The 22,344-nt window shown below is 34.4% G+C and overlaps 1 protein-coding gene across 1 annotated transcript in view; it reads left to right on the top strand.

The window, feature by feature from the left end:
- The first annotated feature begins 303 nt into the window (after positions 1 to 303).
- LOC104911174 (ryanodine receptor 3-like) overlaps positions 304 to 22,344 on the top strand; it is a 40,224-nt gene continuing 18,183 nt past the window's right edge. Inside the window, exons 1-15 of the mRNA XM_010711632.3 lie at positions 304 to 592; positions 2,359 to 2,473; positions 7,603 to 7,735; positions 8,686 to 8,789; positions 9,508 to 9,643; positions 9,961 to 10,141; positions 11,166 to 11,271; positions 12,016 to 12,136; positions 14,467 to 14,636; positions 15,337 to 15,557; positions 16,056 to 16,146; positions 16,443 to 16,583; positions 19,135 to 19,316; positions 19,722 to 19,800; positions 21,214 to 21,303. Of these exons, the coding sequence (XP_010709934.1) occupies positions 348 to 592; positions 2,359 to 2,473; positions 7,603 to 7,735; positions 8,686 to 8,789; positions 9,508 to 9,643; positions 9,961 to 10,141; positions 11,166 to 11,271; positions 12,016 to 12,136; positions 14,467 to 14,636; positions 15,337 to 15,557; positions 16,056 to 16,146; positions 16,443 to 16,583; positions 19,135 to 19,316; positions 19,722 to 19,800; positions 21,214 to 21,303 (2,115 nt within the window). The 5' untranslated portion in view covers positions 304 to 347. The remainder of the gene's footprint in view (positions 593 to 2,358; positions 2,474 to 7,602; positions 7,736 to 8,685; positions 8,790 to 9,507; positions 9,644 to 9,960; positions 10,142 to 11,165; positions 11,272 to 12,015; positions 12,137 to 14,466; positions 14,637 to 15,336; positions 15,558 to 16,055; positions 16,147 to 16,442; positions 16,584 to 19,134; positions 19,317 to 19,721; positions 19,801 to 21,213; positions 21,304 to 22,344) is intronic.

Genomic DNA, 22,344 nt, shown 5'->3' with positions numbered 1-22,344 from the left:
AATTTAAAAAAATAATTTAGCACTTACAAGGATGATTTCTGGGGTCATGATAAACCAAGAAGTTTTCATTGTTAACAGTGATGTACTAACTTGGACACTATGTTTAAGTTTCTTATTTTCCATCTCTCAGAAGCATCAGACTTGCCATGAAAGAGCCAGCATTATATTTCCTGTTGAAAATTCTATTCTGCTAATATTCTTTTGCTTTCTTATAACTGCCTTATTGTCTACTGTTATCTGATACTTTACTGCAATGTATGTTTTTGAATTTTTGTGTTTGTAATAGCTGGTAACATTTTTTGTATTTTATTATTTTAGCTACACTGAAGGAACTCATATCCCAAACTATGGTGCGCTGGTCCCAGGAAGATCAGATTCAAGATCCAGAATTGGTTCGGATTATGTACACTCTGCTGCGTAGGCAATATGATAGCATTGGTGAGCTACTTCAAGCTCTGAGGAAAGCATACACTATTAGTGCTGGCTCTGTGAAGGATACCATTAATCTGCTTGCTGCACTGGGCCAGATTCGCTCACTTCTCAGTGTAAGAATGGGAAAAGAAGAGGAACTGCTAATGATTAATGGATTAGGGTACGCAATTATCATCATTTTATTTTTGAATAATGCTTTCTATTTTACTGGTAAATCCATCCACTTTAGATCCTGGATGAAAATTATTGCTGTACTGAAATGCTGATGTGTATCAGAATTTTTTAGTATGGCTTTTTTTTCTATGAACCAAAGTATCTGCTCACCTAAAGAAACTGGACTGTTTTTACAACAGTGAAGCCTAGTGAGTATTTTTTTTTGTTGATATTTAGTAGACAAACATGTTTTAGCAGATCTAGAGTAAACAGGTGACTTATGTCTTCATTGGTGTTAATACCACACTAAATTAAAGCTCACGTTATTTTTTCATGTATAAGTGAATAGATTTGTTGCTATCCTTTGTAAGTGGCGAGTTTTTACAAGCAGCTAGGCAGAAGCAGCAAAGCATTGTGATCTGAAATGTTTCAAGCTGGTTAGAATTGTATCAATGGTAAATCAAAGTATTTGAACACAGAAGACTACTTATTTTATCTTTTATAACTTCAGAATTGTAAGACTTTCCCTTTATGTAATCCCTGCTGTGGTATGAAAATATTTTTCTCCATTCTTGTTATGAAACTATTCTTCTGAAGTAAGTAGTTTTGTGCATGCCTATTACTCCTCTTATGTAAAGATTGGAACACTCAATGTTGGAAGTAAAATAAATACATAAATAATTTCACAGAAAATGAATTGCCTAAAATTAAATTAGAGTATTTAAAAAGAAAATGTTTTAAGATAATCTAAGAACTATACTTCTTTGTCTTTCATCAGGAATACTGAACAGTTTTTCTCCTGTATAACAGTTGTAAGGAACTAGCATTGCTCTTACTATTTTACAGTAGAAATTGCAGGGTTCTTTTTTGTGAAAATTGAAAACAATAGTCTCTTCAGTTGAATTGGGCAATTCATAGAAACAACTTATTAATTAGTATGTGACATCATTACCTAATTTGTCCCTGTTGCTGAGTTTGTAAAATTACTGAGATTTCTAATGGGATTGAGGATAACTTTCATCTAAACTGGGCATGTCTGTAGCCCCCTTCCCAGAGGTAATATGTTATAATTCTGTTTCCTTTACCAGTTGTCTATGTTCATTTAAAATAGGCATGATTTTTTGTTCTTTGCAGTTCGTATTCCCATGAAAATACATAAATCCTGTTCTGGATTATTGAACAAAAATAGAGAATTTCAGAATATGTTATAGGAGAGTGGGCAGAATGCAATTGTTAAAATATTCCTATTGAGGAGAACTCTTATTTCATTTTACATCTTCTCTCAGTCTTAATTTTGGAAATGTTGATGAAAGATGTGTAACTGATATCCTTGAAAAATAAGTCTCTTTAGTATCTTCTGCTTTATGATCTGAGGAAATGAATTAAGCAGTGTTTCTGCAGAGGCAAGATTAGATTTGGATTTATTGATCCCCATTCTCTACTTACAAGATAACAATATATTCTGTCCCACTTAAATCATAACAATATATTTTTTCTTAAACAGAACAGGTGGTAAGAGAAATTTAAAGATGGAGAGGAAAAGAGGAAAGAAATGCCATTTTCAAATAATAAAAAAGTTTAGATTGTTATTATATTGAATTTGTGAAAGAGGAATAACAGCATATTTTAATGTTAATTATTTGTCAGATGATTTTGTTTTATACTGAAATCTGAGTATTTAAAATCCCATTACTACTACGAATGCATATTTCTAAAATATCTAATAAATGAAAATAGTATTTCTTAATGATGTTGCCTTTTCTCCCACTTTAGAGATATCATGAACAACAAGGTTTTTTATCAGCATCCTAACTTAATGAGAGTCTTGGGCATGCATGAGACAGTTATGGATGTGATGGTGAATGTGCTTGGAGGAGATAAATCTCAGGTAATTTCACTGTAATTATATTGTTAGTTTTGCATCTTTAACCTTTGTAAAGTATAAAAGGATGTTAAAGAGGATAAAGATAAATAGATCTTTATATGCCTGATACTGCTTGTCCAGTTTTAACAACTCTTAATTAACATAAGGAATTCAGAAGTTCTTAAAATACATCACCAGTGTTTTAGGAATTATTATTTATTTATTTATTTGTTTATTTTTAAGTTAAAGGCTATAGGTATTTTATTTAATAGTACTTTAAAAGGTTTTGATGTTATTTTAAATTAAATATATAGATTAGGTTCATACATGGGAGGCCTAGGTCTGCCAGGAAAATGTCTTCATCTTCAATAAAGTGTTGTTAACAGTAAACTGCATACTTAGTTAACTTACACCAATTTTGTTTTGAACGCTCAATTTCAATTTCTTGGGACTGAACTATAATTTGCAAAGTTGTACTTAGCGTTATGTTTGAATATCTGTGTTTGTTTAAAAGTACAGGGGCATACCTGAATGTTCCTCCAGCTACCTGAGGAAAGTTAGAAGTGAAGTGGGTTTATCTTTTCTATTCTCACTTATGCCTGGTGTTTTAATGTTAATGCCTCCCTTCCAAAAAGGGAATTGTCCTCTTTTCCCAGTGCTGTTTTTTCTGGGTTTTGTGTTTTTGTTTTTGTTTTTTTTTCCCCCAGGCCGGGCAAGCTACAATTAGTTATTAGTTATTGTCTAATTAACAGTATAATTTATAGATGTCACAACCTTTTTTGCTGTAGTGTTTGTACATGAAGTCAGAAGTGACAAAAAATACCCACCAAAACTACTCTGCAGTGCCTTCTAGTTCTATGTAAGAATGTTGTTGCAAAAAATTTTATAATGCAAATCTACTTAAATATGTAACAGAATTTACTGTGATGTTTTTGTGAGCAATGCAGATCTAAAAAAAATTACTAACTTGGTCACGGCTTTTAATGTTTCTGGCCATCCAGAATATCCTATTTTGTGTACCTTTCTCTATGGAGTGTATGGGGAATCCAAAAAGATTGCCTATTGGTCTGGAATCTTCATAGGAATAGGAATCTTATCAAGAAATACGGTTAAGAAATAGACTGTGTTAAGAATTTGATTTATTTTAGTCTCAAGGTACATCATTTCCTCATAAAGTGTGGAAACTTCCAGATAATCAACACCAATTTTTATCTATTTATTTATTTATTTAATGAAGACTGAGGGCTACAGTTATGGTATGAAATAATAGGGAAAAGGTTGCTATGAGAGGAGTCTGCACACATCACAGAAAGATATTGCAATGAGATTTCATACAATGAACAGCTAAGCAGGGAATTTTACAGGAGAAGCATTGCTTCTGAAATCCAGATGTGAAGTATCCTTCATAGGAACTGTAATCTTAAAGTGAGAGTACTACTTTGTAAATGATTGCTGTCAGTTGATCTCCTGCTGGAATGCTTGACTTCTGAGCTTGTACAGAAGTCTCATGTGAAAGATTGTTCATTTAGGGTCTAACCACCAGGCTGTAATTTGGAAAAAGTATATGTTTGTGTGTGCTGGGGATCTTCTAGGAATGGTATTCTTTTGAATAAAAAAGAGTAAGGCCAGAAACACTAAGGTCAGCTTCGGTTTTATAAATTCATTTGAAATTCTCGTGGCTTTAATCCAGTGACTTGCTTATGTACAGTTCAAGAAGAATTATGGTATCAGACGTTAGAATGTTGCTCTTCCTGCTCTCAGCCAAATTCCTCACAACTTAGTGACTTAGTTCCTCATAACTTAGATTCTTAGTATTTTCCCTTCTTCTTGCTATTCCTAGCTTTGTGGACATTTATCCCTGTCAAAAGTTACAATTTCAAGAGAAGAAATCATAGAATCATAAAATCACTGAGGTTGGAAAAGACCTCTAAGATCAACCAGTCCAACCATCCACCTACCACCAATATTTCCTTCTAAACCTTGTCCCTCAGTACAACATCTAAGTGTTTCTTGAACACCACCAGGGACAGACTCCATGACTTCCCTAGGAAACTTGTTCCAGCACTTGACCACTCTCTCAGTGACGTATTTCCTAATGTCCAACCTAAATCTCCCCTGATGCAACTTGAGGCCAATTCCTCTAGTCCTACTGCTAATTAAATGAAAAAAAAGACTGACTCCCACCTCACCACAATCTCCCTTCAGGTGGTTGTAGAGAGCGATAAGATCACTCCCATCTTCTCAAGACTGAACAGTCCCAGCTCCCTAGACTGGTGATTGTTAAGCACCAGCTTAGTTGCCCTTCTCTCAACACTCCCCAGGGCCTCAATGTCTTTCTTTTAAGTGAGGGGCCCCAAACTGAACCCAGTACTCAAGGTGTGGCCTCACCTCTGCTGTACAGAGCGATGATCACTTCCCCACTGCTGCTGGCATCACTATTTCTGATACAAGCCAAGATGCCATTGGTCGTCTTGGCCACCTTAGCACACTGCTGTCTCATCAGCTGAGCATCGACTAATAATCCCAGGTCCATTTCCTCTGCCCTAAGCCAATAGCATTTCTGGGGTTGTTGCGGCCAAAGTGCAGGACCCAGCACTTGGTCTTGTTGAACTTCATCCCAACTGGCCCCAGTCCAGCTATCCAGCCTATCCAGTTCCCTCTGAAGGGCCTTCCTACCATTTTCCCAGGCAGATTGATACTTGCTCTCAACCTGGTGTCATCTACTGAGGGTGCACTCAATGCCCTCATCCTGGACTTCAATAAAGATGGACAGGACAGGCCCCAGTACTGACCCCTGCGGAATATCACTTGTGACCAGTCACCAGCTGAATTTACCATACCTGTCTGAGCTCAGCTATCTAGCCAGTTCTTTACCCAGTGAGGAGTGTATATGTCTAAGACATGGGCTACCAGCTTCTCCAGAGTATCATGGGAGACATGCCAAAGGCTTTGCTGAAGGCTAGGTAGACTATGTCAACAACCTTTCCCTCATCCACCAGGTGGGTCACTCAATCATAGCAGGAGATCAGGTTGGTCAAGCAGGACCTGCCCTTCATGAACCCATGCCAGCTAGGCCTGATTCCTTGGTCCTGCACCTGTCGTGTGATCATTCTCAAGACTATCTGCTCCATAACCTTTCCTGGTAGCGAGGTTAGGCTGACAGACCTGTAGTTCCCTGGATCCTCTTTATGACCCTTCTTGTAGATGACAGTCAAAAGGAATGAGCCGCTATGCAGTGTCATCTCTGGGTTAGGAATTTTCTGAAGTTGTGACAGCAGATGCTTTAAGCCATGTTTCCAGTTTTCTGGATTAAATGGTTTTATTGTGAGGTTGTATTGAGATGTGTAGTTGAGAGTGTTACAGTTCACTGCTTCTCTAGAGAAACAGTCAGAAGGTAAAAATTTGTCTGTCCAAACAGAAGGAAACCCATGCCAGGCTTCCTTCCAACTGTGCTATTAATAAATGAGTCAGAAATATCTGAAATCTGTGGAATATGGTGTAGCTGAAGGTTTCTCGGTAACTTAGAAATACTTTAGTATTTACTTTAGATAGTACCCACTTACAAACCCCTAGAAAGGTACTCTGTTGGTGAAAATATTCAAGCAAACTTTCCATTTTACATCACAGTTAAGTTTTAGTGGATGGAAGCCTAAAATAGTTATTTTTAAAGACTGTGCTTTCATTCTTATAATTTTGGAACCGTAACATTGGTTTCTGTTGTTGGTTCTTCATTCAGTTTCAATGCTCTTTTTGACTCTCAGAATTACTTTAAAATCTTTTCTTTCATATTAGGAAATTTTTATATTATGCTTTTCTTCAGATGACCTTCAATAATAAGCAATTTCTAAAATATTTTTTTTACATTCATTCTGCTTACTGTAATTCTCTAAATTAAGTTGTCAGATGCTTTGTATTTACTGTATCCCAGTAAATTATGGACATGGAAGCATTGTTGAATATCTTCATGAGGGAATAAATAATTTTCATTAATTTTCATCTATCTTATATGTAAAAATAGAAATGCTACTTGTACATAATAGTACCTTCATAAGGGAAGTAGACAAATGGGATATATGTTATCAAAAAGACCTGTGTGAAAATAAAGCTACGGTTAATCAAATCAACTCCACAGAAGTTATCTGAATAGATAACTCATATCATACAGCTTTTAATTATGTTGTCATTTTTTCCCTAGAAACCTGTTGTCTCAAGTAAAAAGGCTTTACTTAGAATGAGAATTATGTTGTAAGAGAGGCAGTATATATTATGCATTGTATAAAGAAATATAAATACTGTTATTTATAGTTGCAAAGCATGAAGTGAAGAAGACATGACATCATAGGACGAAAACACACAATATTGTGTTTAACTATCATCATGAATATTAGAGAATATAAAATATTCTGTATAATATTATAGATTACATGGTTTGATGATAGAGACAGAGAAAGAAAGAAAGAAACAATGCTTTTGCCTAAAGGGTGCTGGTCAGATTATTAAAAAAAGAATCATGAATTTCTCCCTGATTTTGTAAATATCTTTAGGATGCAAATCTGCCAGTGAGCTTGATGCTTTGAGTGCTATATATTGGTAATTTTAATAGATCTGGTAGGAAAACCTGAAAACAACCACCAAAAAAGCATTGTACATTAAAGATAAAATATTAATGTATATTATCAAGGCCTATTCACTGAGCAATGTAAAAGACTTGTACAAATCTTTTTCATAAGACTGTGTATTCTTACTGTAATGAGTATGGGAGGATAAAATAAGATTTTCAAATATTTTATTCTGCTATGATCTAGTATTTTGGTGACTGAGCTTGTTTCTATAACCATTTTTGTATAGCCATGTTTGCTAATCTACAGATTGCTTTTGAGAGAGTTGAGAAAAATAAGTCTCAGATTTTCTTTCTTATATGTTCTCTATAGTTTCCCGCAAAATGATTTTCCAACATTTTAAACCTAAGGGCCTAATGAATACAAAGGTTAAAAGGAAATGCAGATCCTTTCTTGAATTAGAACAAAAGCAACTGTCATTTGCTTATCACCTTGGTAACTTTGCTATGCTTTCCTTGTTAGGGATGTGGGAAGAAAAATTAGAACAGATTGGTAATTAACATTTTTCACTGCTTTGTCAACATTCTTCTTCAGCAGATCGTTTTTCCTAAGATGGTGGCAAGCTGTTGTCGATTTCTGTGCTACTTCTGTCGAATTAGTCGTCAAAACCAAAAAGCCATGTTTGAGCATCTCAGTTACTTACTGGAAAACAGCAGCGTTGGGTTGGGTATGTCGTATAGCCGTAATAGTTAAAACCAACACAAGGAATAACTTGTAATTTGTATAGCAATTTGAAGTGTGTGATGAAACCTTGCTCTGTTTTCCTTTCATCCAAGCAGTCTTAACATAGAAAGATTTAGGACCAAATCTACATTTGTTCCACTTGGTATAACTGTCATTGGAAATCTAAGATGAAATTAACCATCTTTGATGCTGATCTATTTCATCTGAGCAATGAATATAAATTTCTTTTTTTGCTGTTTCCCTACTCCTCTAAAATTTATTCCACTAATATGAATTTCGTATTTATATTTTGGAATGGATATTTGATTGGGTGTTTGATTTTTGATGTGTATGTACTAGCTCAAGGAAAATTCTCTTGGCTATGTAGATGGTTGTATTAGTAAGGTATAGTAAGACAAGTCAGCATGTGATTTTTATAATATTTTGGCTATTCATAGCTATTATTTCTATGACCATATCTATCCATACTGAACACCAAAAATGGAATAAGAATTAATGAAATAAAAAAGGTAACATTGCAGTTTGAAAGTCACTCTTTTACCTGAATATAGATATATTAAAAAATATTGAACTGATAGGGTTATGCAGCTTCTGAGAGTTACAGAGCTGAAATCTTATTCGGCTAAAGAAACTGTTGTATAAAATTGCTTATATTTTGCCATGTTGTTAATAATGATTTCTATATCTGCATTTAAAAATAACATAGTTCTGTATGTTTGTGGATGTGGATGTCAAGACAGGAAAGGATTTCAGTATTTATTGTAACACTATTTGAAAACTAACCATGCTCTTGGTTGAAGAACAGCTGTACATACAACATGCTATTAATATGTTTAGATTCCAGTGTGATTACTGCCCTCTGCTGCATAATTGTGGTTACTGCAAATTGATTTTATTTTTTTTTAATATATCTATATTAACGTTCTTCTGCAGCATTTCCTTCAATGAGAGGTTCGACACCACTTGATGTTGCAGCAGCCTCTGTAATGGACAACAATGAGCTTGCACTAGCACTGGAAGAACCAGATCTTGATAAAGCAAGTGACCTATTCTGACCTACTTATTCAATAGTGTACTGGTAGCAGAAGGAAAAGGGCAAGTTTGATCATAGCAGTAGTATTCGAATATGATCTTTTCAGAAATACTTGCTCTAGATATGTTCTGTCTTAAAGTAAAATTATTGAGCAATGTTTTTCATGCTTTGTCTTAACACTTAGTGGGAATCACAGTAAAAGAGAACAAGAAGGTCTTTTCCTGTCTTCTGTAATCTTTCAGTGCTGTTATCAGGTAGAAAAGAACAAGAATAAAGGCATGAAAAAAGAGAAATGCATGTCAAGAAACACAGTTTGAGGGGAGGAATAAATTCAGGTGAAGTAAGAAGAGGAGAAGCTATCGATGTGATTTTGTTGTTGTTAAATAGTATTTTAACTGTTGTGTTTTTTTTTTGCAATGTATTGTGAGAAAAAAACCTGAATATTTTATTCTACTTTACACATTCCAAATTAAATGTTTTTGTATTGTTGTATTAAGTTATAGTAGTTTCAGAAATGAAATGTTTGATTTCTTGTTTTTGCCATCCTTGAAAGCAAGGACTAGAAACTAAGACTGACACAATATTGAGCTCTAGTGGTTGTTTATCAAATGAAACAGCTAGTACATTAAAGCCCTATTATTCAAATAAAAAATCATGCATTGACAGTAATTTTAGAAATTAACTTCTGCATACGTGAGTAAATGGCTGTTTCTGTATTGTAGGTTGTTACTTACCTGGCAGGTTGTGGCCTGCAGAGTTGTCCAGTGTTGCTAGCTAAAGGATATCCAGACATTGGGTGGAATCCAATAGAGGGTGAACGTTACCTGTCATTCCTAAGATTTGCAGTTTTTGTTAACAGTAAGTAAAATCTCTTGAGAATCTATTTAAAGGGTTTTTTTAAATTACTTTTCTATTCATAAAAATATACTAACAGACAGAGAGAGGTTAGTGCATATCATTGTTGTTACAAACTTTTTTTTGCTTTCAAAATAAAAAAATAGTATATATATATATATATAATATTTATAATTATATGGTGTGTATATATAAAATAACATATATATTATACATATCATAAATATATAATTTAGGAAAAAATGTAGTTATCTTCAAACTAAAAGATACCTTTCAGAAGAAAGCATGTGTAGTGCTAAGGTTTCTTTTTTTATCTTCAGGTGAAAGTGTTGAAGAAAATGCAAGTGTTGTTGTAAAGCTTCTTATTCGACGACCAGAGTGCTTTGGACCAGAGCTTAGAGGAGAAGGAGGAAATGGATTGCTGGCAGCTATGCAAGAAGCTATACGGATCTCAGAGAATCCTTCTCGTGACCTTCCCTCACAAGGATATAAGAGAGAAGGGTAAGTAAATGTGAATGCTAGTTTGGAAAATGATGATGTAGTAGCTGGTTTAACCATGTTAGAAGTATGTGGATAATTTACCTTATTAAGTAAGGCATTGTCCCTCTCTACTCTGCCCTTGTGAAGCCCTATCGGAATACTGTGTCCAGGTCTGGAGCCCCCAGTAAAAGAAAGACAGGGAGCTGTTGAAGATGGTCCAGAGGAGGGCCACAAAGATGGTCAGATGGCTGGAGCACCTCCCCTACGAAGACAGGATGAGGGAGCTGGGCTTGTTCAGCCTGGAGAAGAGAAGGATCCAGGGCCACCTAATTGCAGCCTTTTTCAGTACCAATGAACAGGAGAGGAGTCAAGTCTTTGAAAGGGTAGATAACAGCAGGACAAGGGGAAATGGTTTTGAGTTGAAGAAGGGAAGATTTAGGTTGGATGTCAGGGGGAAGTTCTTTACTATGAGACTGGTGAGGTGCTGGAACAGGCTGCCCAGAGAGATTGTGGATGCCCCATCCTTGGTGGCGTTTAAGGCCAGATTGGATAGGGCCCTGGGCAGCCTGGTGTAGTATCAAATGTGGAGGTTGGTGGCCCTGCATGTGGCAGGGGGGGTTGGAGATTCATGATCTTTGATGTCCCTTCCAACCCAGGCCATTCTGTGATTCCGCATTATGCAAACACAGAACATAATAGATTCACACCCACAAGCACTTGTCATATCAAGTTCATTAGGTATGATCTAGATCAAGTGGAATGCTAGTTACAGAAGCAAAGTCTGAAGGAGAAATTAAATGGGAAGGCTACTGTGGAATGATGCGAAGACAATAGTAATGTGAAAGAAGAGGATGGCCTGGTATAAATCAGTTATTACTAGACTATTCAATTGCATCCTAGCTCTAGGACTACAAAAAAAGCTTTAATCTGTAGCTAGAGGAACTGTGTATATCTGATAGTCTCTGAATCATGGATCTCGCTTCAGAGAGGAACTATAAACTTAGACTAGGGTAATTACTCAGTGGTATTGCCGATTGCCTTTTAGTGATGAAGAGGAGGAGGAGGAGGAGATCGTACACATGGGCAATGCAATCATGTCATTTTACTCTGCTCTCATAGATTTACTTGGACGCTGTGCACCAGAAATGCACGTAAGTTCATACTGTCACTTGCACAGAAAATGTGGGAGATATTTGAACAGAACTATACATGTCTAAGTAAGCTGTTCCCTATTCAAAGGCTTTCTGCCTTCAAGAGGTGGACTTTATTGCATTTTTTACTCTGCCTATACAGATGTGTTTCCTACAAGCTGTTCACAAAAATTCAGTGACTTTTGATTTCTTGTGCTCTGTTATTTTTTTAAGACTTGGGAAATTGTATGACTATGAGGTTAAAGTACAAATGAACACATAGCATTGCACATTTACACAGCCAAAGAAATTTCTCAATCTGGCCCTTTACTGTACTCTAAAAAGCCATAAAAAGTTTATTTCTTGTGCACTGTTGAAAAACGGTATCTACATTATCTGCATGTATTGGAAGAATATTTCTGTAAGTAACAGGAGTCTTTTAGAAAATGTCACTTTCATCATTTTATCTGATGGGTCAGAATCTAGGAATCTTAGACACATAGGCTTTTTTGCTTTCTTAGGAATTTATAATACCATCACATTATTGATGACATCAAAATTAGGAAAGATGAAAAAGATCTAAGGTAAAAGATAAACTTAAAATCTGCAACTCCTATACAGTGCTGCAATAAATTAAATTTCTTTGCATTTTTTCTAAGTACTCTGGTGTTTCAAAAAAAAACTTGCATTATTATCAGTATTTTGAGGAAAAAAAATCCAATTTTATTCAGTACTAAATTTCTTAACTGATAAACCTTTTCTCAGCTTATTCAAAGTGGAAAAGGTGAAGCTATTCGAATCAGATCAATCCTTCGATCTCTAGTGCCAACTGAAGATTTGGTTGGGATTATAAGTATACCACTAAAGCTGTCAACAGTTAACAAAGGTAATTTCAATCTTTTTACTAGACTAATACAATTTTTATAAAATGATGTTGTCACATATGCCTTCTAATGTGAAATAGAACAATCTCACTAGAATTGAGTATAAGTAGGTATCTTTTCTTTAGATTTTAATTGGATATGCATCAATTAGACCTGCTCCCATATAATTGATTCTTGGTCTTGTGGATCAGAGATTGTGAAAACCTATGAAATAACATACTGGAACACTGCCCTAGTGCTGTATAACACTCATTATAGAGATGCTGTCCCTTTAGGAAGAACGCATGAGTTTGAACAAAGCCTCTCCATACTTCAACAGCATCCAGTCATTTGTTTAGAGAGATTAAAGGGTGCCAATTAATATCTATTTCTGGACTTGGTATGCAAGAATTTATTGAATTCTTTTATCATGATATCTGTACCCACAAACTCGTATGGCAATAAATTCCAGAATTTTGCTATTTTGCTACACAAAAATACATTTTAAGCATCTTTAAAAAACAAACAAACAAACAAAAAACCCACCACCTTGTTCTCTATTAATTTTAATGAACACCCTAGACTTCTATTATTGGTATCTAGTATCTTGATGGCTTGTTTTCTGCTACACTATGAGTTGATGGTTTCATAGAATTTCAGTGATGTCTTCAGGATCTCTTTCCTGGCTTATGTTTTCAGTTCCAAGATCAGCATCATATAGCCATGGCTTTTTTTTCTACATAAGTAGTAGCTTAGAGTTGTCTGCATGAAACTCTGAAACTCAGCTGTCTCTACTTTTTCTAGTCACTCAGTTTTATTACTGTTGTGTGCAGGCTTTTAGGCTCTTTTGTTTACTTTCTTCTGCAGGTCACTGATGATTCAGTGTATATTCCTGTTTGATTGAATAAAATGTTGCATGTGTATATCATGTTTATTTGTTAGTTAGTTTTCTGCCTATAATATATTGGCAAAGGAAACTATACTGTTTCTTTCCCTGAGAAAATGAAAACCAGCTGCATTTGGGATTGTCCTGATCCAGACAAAGTGTTCCTCCACATCTACTGTCTTCTTCCCAGTTTCTGGATATAACATTCCACTCTGAGCTCTAATATTCAAGGTCCGAAACCTGATTTGTTTTTTATTCAGGTGCACGCCTACCTTCATACATGTTCATCTTGTCTTAAAATATTCTCCCTTTCTAGCTAATTCTCCCAATCTGGCTAAATAATGCTGCTATCTCTCCTTTGCTTTGAGACTCAAAATCTCTTTTTCCATAAGGTCCACCCATAAGATAAAGGCAAGATACCGTGGAATCTTTCACACATCTTGAATCTATTTACTTTGTGCATGCATACAAAACCTGAACCCTGGAGCACAAACTTATCACTTTCTGCAGTTAACTGTGTAGTTCCCTGTATGTGTCTGGATGCCTATCTTGTTGAAGTTGAGTTTTTATCATTGAAGCTAGCAGGCTTGATACTCCCTGCTAAAGGAAACTCCATGGAGATTTTTGAGTTTTCACCTTCATTGCTCTGAAACTTAAAAATGCAACAAATTCAGAGATTACAGGGCAAAAAGAGATAATCTTTCTTGTTATGTGACTACTGATTCATTTCTGGAAGCAGTCATGTGGTTATTCAGAGTGGATTTTTTTTTCAAAAACTAACATTCAAGTTAATCTTATAAACTGAAGATATCTAAAAAGCTTACATTCAGCAAAGGAAGACATTTTTGTGGTATATGATTGTCATCTTTACTGTTAATTTATGCATGTTCCATAGGCTATGAACTACCAGTCTATCATTTTCTTCTAGAGCAAAATAACTTTATCCTCTTTCCCTTAATTCTATTGTACTTTCTGTTTCACAATAATTGTCTATTACTCATTATAATCAAAGAAGTTTATCAGTTATATAAATATATAATAACTTCTGTTGCTGTTATTGTCCTTTATTATAAGCATATTCTTTCTAGTCCACTTAACATAGTGCAAAAATTAAAATTCTTAAGCTTAAAAAACTTCACATTTACTAAATATTCTTAATAATTGCAGTAATATTTTGCTTTAGTTTTACCTGACAAACATTCTATATAATAATAATGAAACAAATGGAGTAATTATTCATTCTTAAGCTATTATTTGAGATAAAAAGATCAATGACTTGTAAAGTAATAGGTTTTTTAAATTGAAATAAATACCTTCCTTTCTTTTTCAGCACACAAGAAAACTAAGCAAGAATGTGACTCTAAGCTTTTGATTTTAGACATCAAATTTGATGATAGTGTCTTTTCACTGTCTTCGTGTTTTAGTCAGTTATCTGCTATTAAAAAGCAATTATGTATATTTGTGTAGATGGCACTGTAAATGAGCCAGACATGTCTGCAAATTTCTGTCCTGATCATAAGGCACCAATGGTACTCTTTTTGGACCGTGTGTATGGCATTAAGGACCAAAGCTTCCTCCTTCACCTACTTGAAGTTGGATTTTTACCAGATTTAAGAGCTTCTGCCTCTCTGGATACAGTAAGTATTTTGATATGGAGATTGAGTGCAGTGCTGGATAAAGTGACTCAATTAATTTAATAAATATAACGTTGAGTAAAAATGTTTTTTTTTTTTTTAAAGGGCAAGTATATGCCCTCTATAAACCCAAAGAGAAACAGTTCAGTTACATTTTCATTCACTTGTAGTGCTTGAGTTTTGATCATAAGCATTCACTACCACTGGAAGTGTATACAGAACTTGTAATGACTGAAGGCTTGCAGTAATTATGCCATAGTACTTAGAATATTATGTAATATGTTGAATGATTACTTTCAGTTCATGTGTTCTTCCATATTTCACTGAAAATTCATACTTCTGTAGATATGAAAAAATTGAGATGAATAATGCTACATAATGCTTGGTGACTTTTTTCCCTAACCAGTTTTAAGGAGCAAGCTGCTTCTTTTCTCTTTTCCTTTCTCTCGTTTCTTTTTTTCTCTTTTCTCTTCTTTTCTTTTCTTTTTTTGATTGGTTCAGAGAGAACTGTTTCAATGAGAGAAATGGATGACATGGATTTTCTCAAGTTCATAAAATGACTGTCATCATCATGTATATACTGGGAATACTATGCTAGCATCCAGCCACTAAGCAGATTTCAGGAAAATGCCTCTGTTATGTTTTATAAATTTTTATTTAGTAACCTTTATTCCATGAGATAATCAATTTCTACTTCATACAGGTTTCTCTAAGTACCACAGAAGCAGCTCTTGCACTAAACAGATATATTTGCTCAGCTGTGTTTCCGTTACTCAAAAGATGTGCTCCCCTCTTTTCTGGAACAGAACATCATGCCTCTCTTGTTGACTCCATGCTTCACACAATATATAGGTTATCCAAAGGACGTTCCCTTACAAAAGCACAACGAGACACTATTGAAGAATGCCTGCTTGCTATCTGCCAGTATGTATACCTATGTACAAATTCATTCTTTTGTTTGAAAATAAGAATATGCATTTTATTTTCACATATTATGCATATATACTGCATATAATGTAGAAAGATGAGTGTTTTATTCTTGCATGAAATAAGTGACCAAGCTATATGACTCCAACACCCTTTTCTCTGCTGTCATATGGCACAATCATACCTGTTGTCTAATCACATAAAGGGAGTGCAAAAATTGGCTTTGTGATTTACCCTTCTACATATAGATGAGGCATGGTGAGATTCTTTAAGTTTCAATTTAACCAGTCTAGTGTTTCCTCTCTCATTATTTTGGTTATATTCTCCTAAGGTATTATGTCTGTGTGCATATCAAGTTTTTCAAAGTACTTTTAAAAGTGTTTGAATTCTAATATGCAGAATGATTTCAATTTATATTTCATTTTGACTGGACTCAATGAAATTTTACTAAGCAGATCTTCCTTTTTTTTTCTTTTTCTTTTTTTTTAATTATAGCCACTTACGTCCCTCTATGCTCCAACAGCTATTGAGAAGGCTAGTTTTTGATGTGCCCTTACTCAATGAATACTGTAAAATGCCACTCAAGGTAAATAGTATACTTTCTGTACATACATTCAGCATAAAACTTAGTTCCAGTAATTTATCTTTAGTCTTTATGCTTTCACAGAACAGGGAGCACTGCTTTCTAAAAAATAAAAATGAAACAAAAAATGCTGTTTCTATGAGTTATTTGAAGTAGAGAAATAAATTATAGGTGTGGACATAAATAATATTACATATGTAAATATTTAAACTGAGATTAGACATTCAGACTTCATGAGTCTGTATGACATATCACTAAATACCAATTAATCATGCACATTTATTTCCTTGAAATTCTAGCTTCTGACAAATCACTATGAACAGTGTTGGAAATATTATTGTCTACCTTCAGGAATGGGAAGCTATGGAATTGCAGCAGAAGATGAATTACATTTAACTGAAAAACTTTTTTGGGGAATATTTGATTCCTTGTCTCATAAGGTAATGTCTATAATTCGCATTCCAAAATGGGATGACTATAAAAGAATTCCAATGGTAATTTGCAGTGCCGACTACAGAAGATGCCTGTCTCTAAAATTAGTTCATGTAATATGGGAGATATGGCAATGAGTATACCAATGAAGTAATATTCTCATAGAAAATCAAGTGCTGAATCTTGAAGAATTTTCTCTAAACTAATGTAATGTAAGATTTTTGTTTTGATATAAATATAACTTTCCACTGATGATTCCTTGCTGTATACTAACATGTTAATTACGTAACTCTGCTCCAGTCTGCCCTCCTAAACTCTTATAATACTTTTTACTGACATAAAATAGCATTAATTTTAAGAAATGCATGTATATGTGAGTCATATTATTGGTGTATGCACTATAAATCTATGTTATTTGTTTTCAGATAGACACTTTTATTTTGACAGTTTGCTGGTCATAGTCTAGTGTAAAATCTATGAACCACCATTCTAGAAATTAATATATTACTATATTACTGTTCCAAAATGTGATCTTTTGAAGTTTTTAATTGTTTTTTTTTTTTAATAATTAAAGAGTTGTTGCATTTCCTACATTAGAGGTATCTTACTAAAAGCTTTTTGTACTTAGTTGGTTTCAAAAATCATTGTTATCTGATTTTAATGACATTTATGTCTGTCTTACTGCTGTCACAAGTGCGAAGAGTGTCAGTGCAGCTTGAGATCACAATTGAGTTCAATTTGTCTTAGCATTTTACAAATAAATGAAGATCACATGTTTTTGCCAGTATTGATGGCCCACTACAGTAGTATTTGCATCTTTCTGTAAATGAGCATTAGTCCATTGTGAGCACTGTGTAAACCTGCTAAGCTACAGTGCTCTCTGTTCTTTTTTGTGCTGGGGTAGTTACAAGCTTGGTATTTTCATGGCTTTCAATTGTGTCACTAGAAGTGATTCATTCTATGATCTCACTTCTTCGATTTGTGCCCTAAGCACAAAATGTTGCAACAAAGCTAGAAGAGTTTAAAACTTCAAAGTTTTAAGCATTCTACTTGCTGTGATGTATATCAACAAATATCTTCTGGATATCTGGATAAAATGGAACTTAATATTTTCTTAAATAAAGTCATCATTCAAATTTAAATTTTAAAATATCATATAGTCTTTCTCTTTCTTTAACAAAAGAAATATTTCTTCTGTTTATCAAATAATTATAATAGCGCAATAATGTTTATTGGTAAATCTTAAAGCCTTTTAAAGGTACATCATTTTGTGCATCTTACAGATGGGGAATCTGAAGCATATAGAAGTGAAGTGATTATTTTTCCTAGGCATACTAATAATTTTGTTTGAGAGCTGGAAGGGGAAGCTAGACCTATGACCTGCTTTCTCTACACTTTTTCTTTTTTTATACTTCAGTGTGTAGCAATTGACCTTGAACTTGTTTCATGGCAAGTTATTAAGGATCCAAAAGTAATTACACTGTGTGTTTTTATAGTTATCTCTAGAGCTAGTTAGACTATTTGAATAATTATTCAGAAGGTGTTAGTTCACTTTGTAACATGCTACAGTAAATACAATCTTTTTCTGACTGGCATGATTTAAACTGAAAACAATTTAGGGGATAGGAGGGAGAAATGGCAATGGCTTCTGCAGTTAAAATTGGAATTAATAATTCTAGAAGGGCAAAGACAGTATTTTATGAATAATTGTTCCAAAAGTAATGCCTCCTATTTATTTCCATGGAAACTACAGCCAATACAAAGAGCACAGGAACACTATTTGATAGAAAAAAATCTCATCTACAAAACACTTTTTCAACATAGTCACCACTGTTAGCTACACATTTTTTGCTACTGATGAGCAACAGCCTACATAAAATGCTTATAAAAATCTGCACCAGCAGAGGTCACCTATTGTTGCTGTCTCCACTGTTGAAATGCACCACCCACTGCCTCACTACACTAATATCTACTACTAGTCTCCATAAGTTTTCAGCAAGTGTTGATGAATGTCAGTGGGTGCAATATTTTCCAAATGAAGAAATTCAGTGACTCACCTTTGCTTTGTTGTGCACATTTGTGTCAGGCACCATTTTGTTAGACCACCCCTGCGCTGCCATATGTCACACAGCAACAAAATGGAATAGAATATTGGCAGGAAAGTTCAATCTCTACTGCCATACCACCAACATTCGCTTCTGATGCCATCAGCCAACATAATAAAATATGAAGCATTACTTTTGGAGCAGCCTTTATCCTCCTATGTCTTGGCAAATAATGTTTAATCCTTCCTTTGCAGGCCTTTCTGGCCCAGGGAGAGTTTAAGATTCATATGTAAATTGTTTAATTTAAACAAGTGACAGCATACTCTTAACAATCATCTTAGTCTTAAAATATATCAAGTTGATAGTGAGGAAAACGTTATGCAGCAATAATTTTGTGTAATCTATGTGTAATTTTTAAATGTGCTTTACTGTTTGCATCTTCTAATATTTGTACATATGGCTGCTTGGTTTTCACTAACATTTTGCATGTTTTTCTACTGGGTTTTCCAACCAGTTCCTATCTCTCCTGCAGAAGTATGATCCAGAGCTCTTTAGAATGGCCTTGCCCTGCCTAAGTGCTATAGCTGGGGCTTTGCCTCCTGATTATTTAGATACGCGAATTAGATCAACATTGGAAAAGCAGACCTCAGTGGATCCAGAAGGAAATTTTGATCCCAAACCCATCAACACAGCAAAGTGAGTTATGTAATTCATCGCGATTTCCTTTCGTTATATATTTTCATACTATTCCTTTTTAACACTTGTTTCTCCTCTGCACATAAAGTTAGCTCGTAATTGAATTTTAATGATACTAGTACTCATAGTAACACTAGTACTGATAGTGAAATGGCCTTTTAATTAACTCTTCTGCTTCTTAAAATATAGAGTTCTAATACTTTTATATTCAGTAACTGATTATTATTAATTGATTATTGCTGTTAAAGTCAAGCCCCTCCATCATCTGTAATTATGCAGCCTAAAATGTCCATACTAATATTGTGCTTCATCTGAGAATGTAGCATTTTAATTATACTATATTTTTATCATAAATCAGACTATAGTAAGGTACAGCTGAATGACCAAACTCTCCTTTGTTTACAGCCTTGTACTTCCTGAAAAGCTGGAGTATATTGTCAGCAAATATGCTGAGCATTCTCATGATAAATGGGCTTTTGATAAGGTAGGATTTATTTTAACACTGGCAACTGTCAGAAGAGGACTACTACAAAGTAATATCTGGGATGATTGGTGAAAAAAAATGTGAATAGCTAAATGATAGGAACTTGTTCAGATTAATGCCCACTTATTTCTTTAGGGATATTTGGAAGAAATCTTTTCCTCAAGAAAGTATGTTGATGCTTACAATTTTTTCAAAGTGGTTTGAATTTATTAAGACAAAATTTGATAGGGACTGATTAATTTGTTCTGTTTCTATTTTTCAAAGTAAGAGTTTGTGTTCCTTACCTTAATGTTGCTTTAATAGTGATATTCTTTTAATGTCAGAGATTCAATTTTATTGCAGCAAATCTGTGATATGGGAGAGTACTTGGGAAGTCAAATGTCTTTTATTACTTTGGGAAATAGAGCTTTTCTTTCCTAACTTTAAGACTGTTATGTATCAATTTGGCCTATAATTTTCAAACTTCTCTGCTGCTGTGTTGTCTCTGTTTCACTTCAAAAGAGGTATCGGGCAATAAATGACAGTCAGTAGAAAGTAATGCCTCCTATTTATTTCTATGAAAAGTACAACAGATACAAAGAGCACATTAACACTATCTGATAAAATTCTCAGCTACAAAACACTGTTTTTCAACACAGTCACCACCATTATCTATACTTTTTTGCCAGCAAAGAACAAGAGCCTGCATGCCGAGCTCATAATCTGCACCAGCAAACGTGACCCACTGTTTCACAGCTGCTATGAAAGTGTAGTTGCTAGGAAAATGTCACCCACTCAGTCCATCTTTCATCAACCAGAACAGATGGAGGTTAGAAGGGCACTAAATCTAGACTATGCAGTGGATGTGGTTGGATAGTAAAGCAAAGTTTGGCAATGTACTCCAGTCTTCAAACTCTTTTAGGGCCTGGCATTACTGAAGAGAAAAGTTGTCGTCTTCTCTGGACTTACTCTGGAAGTTTGAGCCTTCAGTTTAGTCAGCACTGTGATGTAGCAGTCAGAGTTGATGGTTTATCTGAGTTCAAGGAAATCTAGAAGAATCACGTCTTTGCTATTCCAAAAGACAATGCGTGTCACTTCACATGCTGAGGGCTGCGTCTTCAACTTTTTCTTCAATGGGGAATACACATTACCACTGCATGGACTGCCATTTTGACTCCTGCTTGTAGTGGTGACACCACATCTCATCATGGCAATTGCACTGAACAGTTATACAGAAATAACAATTCTGCTATTGTGTGGGTCTGTGCAAAAGAATGTTTTCTTCTGTTCAGGTGCATGCATTTTGTTCAGTAAAAATTTCTGGCACAGTGCAGCTATTGGAGTAGATCAGCAATTCAGTATAAGAAAGTAAACTTGCAAATTTGCATTTATTCTTCTGTCCTGCTCTCATTTCAGTATGTATATTTTTTTCAGACTAATAATGGGTGGAAATACGGTGTTTCACTGGATGAAAATACAAAGACTCATCCATTAATAAGACCTTTCAAAACTTTAACTGAGAAGGTAATTGAATACTTCAGCTATATTAATGGAAAGTTACTTGATTTGTGTGTACTGTACTTTTAAAATTCTGTTTCAAATATATATTATAAAAGGAGATTCAAACTATAATTCCTAAGGTTAAAAAAAGAATATCTATATACTACAGTGATTATGTGGATATGCACACAGAAATCTACACATAGAGAAATATGCAGTTATAGACATAGGTAGCCAGATATAGAGCCCTGCATGCATTACATGCTTTCATTAGGATGTTTTCATAGGCCTGAGATAATCTGTACTAAAGACATGATAGCATGGAGTTTTTAGGTTGTTGTGGGTGAAGAAATCACTAGCAGTAATTCCTATGGTTTAGGCTAAAATTTAATCTAACATATCTGAAGACAATTCAGTTTTCAGGAAGGATAGTAGAAAATTTTAAAGAAATTGGAGGAGATGCTACTCCTCCAGAGTAGCTACAGAAGTTGGAGAAGAAACATTCAAAATTTTATAAATGGTCTTTTATTTGAATTTCTTAAGTAGGCACAAATGTCTTCAAGTCGTCAAAACACAGAACTGAACTTGCATTGTTACATATTTTTGCAATCATCCATTGTGTGACTCAAATAAGTCATTTACATTTGTCCCACTCTTGACCACTCTTTTCCCATTCAGAAAACTGAGATGACAAAATCAAGAATTTTAATTTCACAAGGTTTATAAATTACTGTGAAATCTTCAGAGAGGAGCTGAAGAATTGTTGGGTGAATTTTTATTGAAGCTGTTTAAAAAGAATATTTAAAGAGAATATTTGAAATTATCTTAGATCAAAAGCTTTAAACCATTTCTAAAATCATGTCTTTCCTTAAAATCTGTCCTGTTAAGTAAGTATCACAAAAATTCTCATTTATAGAAAGAGATGAAATACTTTTATTAGGTTGATTTGAAAAGTCTTTATATGATGCACTCAATTTTCTTTCCCACAACTTTTCAAATTTGTTACTTAGCATCTTTACTTTTCAAAGGTCTAATAACTTACAGACTCTTTCCTAATTTTTTTAC

This window comes from Meleagris gallopavo, chromosome 5, assembly GCF_000146605.3.
Source record: "Meleagris gallopavo isolate NT-WF06-2002-E0010 breed Aviagen turkey brand Nicholas breeding stock chromosome 5, Turkey_5.1, whole genome shotgun sequence".
In the NCBI taxonomy this organism is placed as follows: Eukaryota; Metazoa; Chordata; class Aves; order Galliformes; family Phasianidae; genus Meleagris; species Meleagris gallopavo.
This window is presented reverse-complemented; position numbering and strand designations above follow the sequence as displayed.